Genomic DNA, 8,625 nt, shown 5'->3' on the forward strand with positions numbered 1-8,625 from the left:
ATTTAGTAAGTTTCTTACTGTAAAACTTCATATTTTGATTAGTAATACGCATTGCTAAGAACTTCATTTGAACAACTTTAAAGATGATTTTCTCAATATTCAGATTTTTTTGCTCCCTCAGATTCCAGATTTTCAAATATTGTCCTCCGAATAAACCAGAGATCAATGGAGAGATTATTTATTCAGCCTTCAGATGATGCATACATCTCAGTTTAAAAACACTGACTCTCATGACTGGTTTTGTGCTCCAAGGTCACATATATAAAATAGCCGTCAAATGTTTGGAATAAATAAGGTTCTTTGAAAGAAGTTTCTTCTGCTCACCAAGGCTGCATTTATTTGATCAAAAATACAGTAAAAACAGTGAAATATTATTCTAATGTAAAACATCTGTTTTCTATGTGAATCTGTGTTAAAGTGTAATTTATTTCTGTGATGCTCCGCTGTATTTTCAGCATCATTCCTCCAGTCATCAGTGTCACATGATCTTCAGAAATCATGAAAATATGATGATTTACTGCTCAAGAAACATTTCTGATTATTATCAATGTTGAACACATTAACATTTTAGTGGAAACCGTTACATATTTTATTTTTCAGGATACACAGATGAATAGAAAGTTCAAAAGATCCGAATTTATTTGAAATGTGTCCACACATACACACACACACACACACACACACACACACACACTCTCTCTCTCTGTCACAATCCACACAAGAACAGATGACAAGGTAGATCCAATAGCAGTATTTTTAATAAGGGAAAACCGTACATCAATATCCAGTCCAGGCAGGGGTCAAAACCAAAGTATCCATCAAACATAAACAGGCAAGACAAACGGGCAAGAACAGACTCAGGAGTGGCTTGATAAATACAAGGACTCCGTAACACATACTAAAACAGACAGGGTATATATACACAGGGAAATGACAATGCTAATGAGGAACTGACTGAGTGCAATGATTAGTGACCAGGGACAGCTGAGTGCAATGAAGAAACAAGGATCGTGGGGAATGTAGTTCAGAAAGTGACAGACACCGTGGGAAAGGAGGACATCTAGTGGTTACCCAGGGAACACAAACCAGACACTGTGACATAACCCCCTCTCTACGGAGCGGCTACCAGACGCTCCAATACGTGACCGACAAAACAAGAGTCCAGGCGGGAGGTGGACTGGTGGAGGATAAGGGGGAGGGATGGAGGGCCAGGTCCATAGAAGGGAACAGGGACAGGAAGTGGAAAAAAACAACAACAACACAACAAGGAGGCCAGGAGGAAGGTGGACTGGTGGAGGCTCAGGGGGAGGGACGGAGGGCCAGGTTCATAGAGGGGAACAGAAAAAAAAACAACACAAGGAGACCAGGGTGGGTCAGAGAGTTCCAGGGCGCAGAGGACCACCACAGCCGAGCAGATGAGACAGATGCCACCCAGGATGGAGCAGAGGATCACCACAACCGTGCGGACGAGACGAAACCCACCAGGGCGGCGCAGAGGACCACCACAACCGTGTGGACGAGACAGAAGCCCACCAGGGCGGCGCAGAAGACCACCACAGCCGTGCGGATGAGACAGGAGCCCACCAGGGCAGCGCAGAAGAACACCACACCCGTGCGGTCGAGACAGGAGCCCACCAGGGCGGCACCGAGGACTACCACAGTGGGATCGATGATACATGAGAGCAAGTCTGGATAGGCAAGTCTGAAACAGAGAACATGAACAAGTTAAGGGTGGCCTCCGTGGCCACGACAGGATCAGTCGAGCACTCAAAGAGTTCGGCTGAGACGTGGAGAGGCTCTGGTAGTTCAGCAGAGACGTGGAGAAGCTCTGGTTGTTCCGCAGAGTTTAGACTGGATTCAGGAAGATCAATGGTGACTTGACTCTGCTCATGAAGATCATTGGTGACTTGACTCTGCTCATGAGGATCATTGGTGACCTGACTCTGCTCATGAAGATCATTGGTGACCTGACTCTGCTCATGAAGATCATTGGTGACCTGGCTCTGCTCATGAAGATCAATGGTGACTTGCATTGGCTCATGAAGATCAATGGTGACTTGCCTTTGCCCATGAAGATAGTCGGTGACTTGACCTTGCCCATGAAGAACACTGGTGACTTGACTTTGTCCATGAAGATCAATGGTGACTTGAATTTGCCCATGAAGAACACCGGTGACTTGACTCTGTCCTTGAAGATCACCAGTGACTTGACTTGACTCCTGAAGTCTAACTGTGGTAGTGCTTGACTCATGAGTGTCAACGGTGACTTGACCTGACTCTGGAGGGTCAACGGTGACTTGACCTGACTCCTGAGGTCCTGACTCTGGAGGGTCAACGGTGACTTGACCTGACTCTGGAGGGTCAACGGGAACCTGACTCGACTCTGGAGGGTCAACGGGAACCTGATTCGACACTGGAGGGTCAACGGGAACCTGATTCGACACTGGAGGGTCAACGGGAACCTGACCTGACTCTGGAGGGTCAATGGGAACCTGACTCGACTCTGGAGGGTCAACGGGAACCTGACTCGACTCTGGAGGGTCAACTGTGGCTGTCATCCCGTGTAAAGGCGCCGGACAAGCGGCCATCTTGGGCAGTGGCGCTGGGCTGGCGGCCACCTTGTGCTGTGGCGCTGGGCCGGCAGCCATCTTGGACAGTGGCGCTGGGCCGTTGGCCATCTTGGGCAGTGGCGGAGAGTGGTTAGGTTGGAAAGTCTCCCCATCCGCTCCTCTATGGTGGCTGGGGAACGTATACGAAATCCCACACCGCTGGATCTTGGCATAACGGAGTCCTTATGTCACGATCCACACAAGAACAGATGACAAGGTAGATCCAATAGCAGTATTTTTAATAAGGGAAAACCGTACATCAATATCCAGTCCAGGCAGGGGTCAAAACCAAAGTATCCATCAAACATAAACAGGCAAGACAAACGGCCAAGAACAGACTCAGGAGTGGCTTGATAAATACAAGGACTCCGTAACACATACTAAAACAGACAGGGTATATATACACAGGGAAATGACAATGCTAATGAGGAACTGACTGAGTGCAATGATTAGTGACCAGGGACAGCTGAGTGCAATGAAGAAACAAGGATCGTGGGGAATGTAGTTCAGAAAGTGACAGACACCGTGGGAAAGGAGGACATCTAGTGGTTACCCAGGGAACACAAACCAGACACTGTGACACTCTCTCTCTCTCTCTCTCTCTCTCACACGCACACACACACACACACACACACACACACATTTGTTTTTGTGAAAAGTGTGTTCATCCCATAGGCGTAATGGTTTTTATACTGTACAAACTGTATATTCTATGGCCCTACACCAACCCTACACCTAACACTAACCCTCACAGGAAGCTTTGTGCATTTTTACTTTCTCAAAATAACTCATTCTGTATGGGAAGTCGTGGCCTAATGGTTAGAGAGTCGGACTCCCAATCGAAAGGTTGTGAGTTTGAGTCCCGGGCCGGCAGGAATTGTGGGTGTGGGGAGTGCATGTACAGTTCTCTCTCCACCTTCAATACCACGACTTAGGTGCCCTTGAGCAAGGCATCGAACCCCCAACTGCTCCCCGGGCGCCGCAGCATAAATGGCTGCCCACTGCTCCGGGTGTGTGCTCACAGTGTGTGTGTGTGTGTTCACTGCTCTGTGTGTGTGCACTTCGGATGGGTTAAATGCAGAGCACAAATTCTGAGTATGGGTCACCATACTTGGCTGAATGTCACTTCACTCACTTTATAAGTGTTTTGAAAAATGGGGACATGGGTTATGTCCTCATAAGTCACCCTCTCCTTGTAATACCTGTGTCATACCCATGTCATTATACAGAGTTGTGTCCTGATATGTCACAAAAACAAGAGCACACACACACACACACACTCACACACACACACACACAAACTCTCTCTCTCACAGACAGACACACACACACACACACATACACCCACACATATATAAATATTCAGCCTTGCTGAACACAAAAGGCTTTATTTAAAAATATTAAAAAAAATATATATTTTTTATTGATATTTAACATCACAGCGTGTCTGTTCTCTCTCTGTGTGTTGGTCAGATCTGTAAAGGCCAGGCTCCGGACAGTAAGCAGGTTCATCTGTACGGTCTGTCTGTGCAGCAGAGCGTCCCGTCTCACTTCAATCTGCAGCAGGACTGCGGTCACTTCATCGCCTGTGTGCCGCGGAGCATGTTACCGAGCGAGGAGAGCGGTCCGGCCGAGCAGGAGCGAGTGGTGGTCATCACACGGGACGTCCCGCACCAGACCGTGGCTGATTTCGTCTGTGAGTGGGAGTCGTTCCACCGCGCCCAGCCAGAGGTTTACGAGCGGCGCGTGTGTTTTCTTCTGCTGCAGCTGTGTGTGGGTCTGGAGCATCTGAAAGCACATGGCGGCACGCATCGAGATCTGTGCATGGAGAACCTGCTGCTGGTGCAGCGTCCAGATCCTCAGCAGCACAGCCTCCCTCGCCTCCTCATCAGCAGCTTCAGCAAAGCCAAGCGCCGCGACGCAGACCAGGTTATTAGGAATCCTGCTTACAATATTATTATTTTCACTAGAGGTCGACCGATAGTGGATTTCACCGATACCGATATCTAAGTTGCACCACAGCAGCCGATACCGATTAATCAACCGATAGTTTTATACATGATACTGAATGCAAACTAAAATAGTGCTCTACTATTTTTTAAAAAGTACTGAACCATATTTTGTAAATTAATAAAAGTATAAATATTAATTATTAGGGCTGCCCCCTAATAGTCATCTAACTGTTAGTTGACCAGAAGAGGCTAGGTCAGACAAAAGTTTGTTAGTCATTTGGTTGCAAAAAAAAAAAAAAACAGTGCCAAGCAAAGTGGGCGGGGTTATTATGAATAATTGTTATTAATAACATTTCACTATATTGTTGTTTTTACCAGAGGTCGACCGATAGTGTATTTTACAGATACCGATTGCTAGGTTGAACCACATCGGCCGATACCGATTAATCAACCGATAGTTTTAAAAAAGACTGAACAGAAACGAAAATAAAAAGTATTTATATTAACTGTAAATGTATATTGATCAGTAAAGTTAAGAGTTAAGTTAAAACTCTTGACACTTTAACTGCATCTATTCTAGAACACTTGATTATTATCTAATCAAAATAAGACGCAGGTATACTTCCTCTCATGCATCAGCTGTTCTAGCAACGAACACAACATGGAAAAACTATCAAAGCATGGGTTTTTACCGATAACTCATAGTTCCGCCAATCAACTATTGGTGCAGATTAATTGGCCAAACCGATAAATCGGATGTCCTCTAGTATTTGCAAAATTTTTGTTTAAATAAATGCAGGCTTTTTGAATTGTAACAAATTATTTTCAAAAATTAAAAAATCTTTATAAATTTTTTCTAAAGAAGTCTCTTTTGCCCACCAAGACTGCATTTATTTGATCCAAAGTACAGCGAAAGCACTAATATTGTGAAGTGTTTTTACAATTTACAATTTCTATTTAAATCTGTTTTAAAATGTAATTTATTCCTGTGGTTCTGAAGCTGGAACGGCTCAAAGCAGACGACCCATTTCTAAAGCGGGATCACGCTCGGCTCGCGCCTGAGATCGTCTCGGCAGCACAGTACCGCAAATTCGACGAGTTTCAAACCGGCATCCTGATCTACGAGCTCCTGCACCGTCGTAACCCGTTCGAAGCCACTCCGGGCAAATATGACTACAGATGTGAGGAGCTGCCTCCCATCCCCGCCGCCTCCATCTACTCGCCCGGCCTGCAGAGACTGGCTCACCTGCTGCTGGAGCCTGACCCCGGGCGCCGCATCCACATCCAGGACGCTCGCCGCATCCTGCAGGTAGTGTCCGTTTCATCAGCTATAATCAATGTTAGTCTTAGGGATAGTTTTAAAAACAGATTGCTCTAGCGTAAACTGTCTTGTGGTGTTAAAGAGGTCATCGAATGCCCACTTTCCACAAGTTAATATGATTCTTTAGGGTCTTAATGAAACCTCTATAACGTACTAAGGTTACAATTTCTCAATGGCAATGTAAAACAACTGCCGTTTTGGTGCATGTCCCTTTAAATGCTAATGAGCTCTGCTTAACCCCGCCCCTCTATTTTAACTGCTACTGTGTAAAAGGAATTCTGCTGAAAAAAAAGCACCTTATTTTTTTTTTTTTGTGTTTGCAAACCAAATGTTATTGCACTTTTGTTAATAAAGCAGTACTTTGGAAATGGAAAAAGTGCACAATACAATACTTTTGAATCCATTATTGAAATTTGTGCATAACAATGCGATTAATCGCGATTAATTGCAAAAATCATGCGATTAATCGCAAAAAAAGAATAATTGCCCATATATATATATATATATATATATATATATATATATATATATATATATATATGTCTATATGCACGTGTGTGTGTAAAGTCGCCCCCCCTCCCCCCAGTGTTCAGGACATGGTTACGGTCTTGTGCTTGTGTCCAGTCATCAGGTGACTCGGGTGTTTTACTCTGCAGGCGCTGCTGTGGGGGCCACGGAGGGAGCTGCTGGAGCAGCCGTGGGTGTGTGGAGGAGCAGAAGGAGATGGAGGAGCCGGGTGGAGGCTGGAGTCCAGGCACGACGGGCTGCTGAACTGGCTGGACGTGAAGCGTGCGCTGCTGATGATGAAGTTCGCTGAGCGCTCGCTGGAGCCGGAGAGGAGCGCTGAGCTGGAGGACTGGCTCTGCTGTCAGTATTTCTCCAGCGCTAACCCCAGATCCCTGTGTCAGACGGCAGAGCTGCTCTACAGCCTGCGCTTCACACACTGAGCTCAGATCAACACTGTCTGTCTGATCGTCAGATCAACTGTGTAAAACACTGTGTTACTGCACTGGACTCAAACACCAGCACACACGGCACTTCATTTCACTTTTACTAATCAATCTATATTTATCATTGCTTGCAGAGTGAAACTCAGTGTGTCTGAAATGTACAGATCACTTTTCACCCCAAATTTAAAAAGGGATATATGTGTGTGTGTGTGTATGTGTGTGTGTGTGTGTGTGTGTGTGTGTGTGTGTGTGTGTGTGTCGAGCATGGGTGTTAGGGTGAGTGTATAAAAATTCAATGTAAATTTATTATATCTTTTCCTTTTTAATTAATAAGTATATATATATATATATATATATATATATATATATATATATATATATATATGTGTGTGTGTATGTGTGTACACTTTTCATGTAATTTCAATTATATGTTTCATTAATAATTATATTTCATTAATAATAATTTTATATATAAAATTTCATATAAATTCCGTATATATTCCCCTTTTAATAAGAAAATATTTTCTACATAAATTATTTAAGATTTTATTATATTGTGATTATTTTCATGAAAATGGTACACATTTATATATATATATATATATATATATATATATATATATATATATATATATATATATGTGTGTGTATATAACATGTACCTAAAAATAATAATACATATTATACCTATATATATATATATATATATATATATATATATATATATATATTTGATTTTTGTTCCATAAAATAATTTGTGTATATATATATATATATATATATATATATATATATATATATATATATACATACAATAACGGATATAATATTTGTTATTATTTTTTTTTTCTTTGCATTTAGGAAGTTTTATATTTGTGACTATTTTCATTTGAGGCAATTTTTTTTTATCTTAATACAATAATGACAGTCATGTTATTTGGATGCAGTATTTTTAAAAGTTTATTCTTACTGTAAATGTCCTTTTCTGTAACTCAGTTATGGTAAAATGTATTTAAACGTGATTAATGTGACTATGATAGAATCTTTGCTTTATGTGGAAAGGATGTTCTGGTTTTGAGGTGAAGCGTGATCTGCAGTGACAGGATTTGATCTGTGTGTTAGATCTGTTCATTAACGCTGGTTCTTCTTTCAGAGCGTCTCAGTCTCTGACAGTTTTAGGAGCTGCTGGTAAATCACAGAAGACTCTGGATGAGAAACAGACGCTTCAGAAAGACTGTAGACTCTTCCTCGTGAACGCGGCTGTAGAAACACGAGGCTCTGATTAAACTTCCTGTTTGTGAAGAGAAGCCACTTCCTGGTGCAATATTTCTAGCTTCCGCTGGACACTCAAAATCTAATGAACTGGTTTAAAGTTAATTGTTTATTCTGTTGACTGATTTATTTCAGGTGCCTTTTGTGATTTATATTTTGAGGTTGAAGCCGATTGTGAATCATTTCAAGCTTGATGGAGATGAGACTGTGAGTCTGGAAATGCACAGAAGATCTTCAGATGGAACCGAAATGGGCTTTTATTGTATATAACTTGTGAAGCAGGTCTTAACAGCTGCAGATATGGTCTGTTGACCTGATTTAACCCTCATGTTCTTTCATTTTAATTGCTCTAAAGCTTGTATTGTACTGAAGCATCCTTCAGTCTGAAGATGTTTTAATTGAAATGAGACACTGGACAAACACACACACATGCGCTGTAACATCCTCGATTAATACACTGTGTGCCAAAGACCTCTGCAGCATTCAATAAAGTCTCAAATATTTTCACAAATTACTGATTT

General features: G+C 42.5%; 1 protein-coding gene across 2 annotated transcripts in view; it reads left to right on the top strand.

Annotated features, from left to right (window-relative positions):
• Positions 1-7,407, top strand: part of LOC132116850 (inactive tyrosine-protein kinase PRAG1-like) — a 21,925-nt gene extending 14,518 nt beyond the window's left edge. Inside the window, exons 6-9 of one of the 2 annotated variants that reach the window (XR_009425708.1) lie at positions 4,083-4,538; positions 5,562-5,870; positions 6,539-7,049; positions 7,114-7,407. Coding sequence is in view for 1 of the 2 variants with exons in the window: in XM_059525716.1 (XP_059381699.1) it covers positions 4,083-4,538; positions 5,562-5,870; positions 6,539-6,829 (1,056 nt within the window). In the remaining variant the exon portion in view is untranslated. Of the gene's footprint in view, positions 1-4,082; positions 4,539-5,561; positions 5,871-6,538; positions 7,066-7,113 lie in introns of those variants that run through there. The other variant, XM_059525716.1, reaches the window with a different exon arrangement.
• The last annotated feature ends 1,218 nt before the right edge of the window (positions 7,408-8,625 follow it).

Source organism: Carassius carassius, chromosome 36, assembly GCF_963082965.1.
Source record: "Carassius carassius chromosome 36, fCarCar2.1, whole genome shotgun sequence".
NCBI lineage: Eukaryota > Metazoa > Chordata > Actinopteri > Cypriniformes > Cyprinidae > Carassius > Carassius carassius.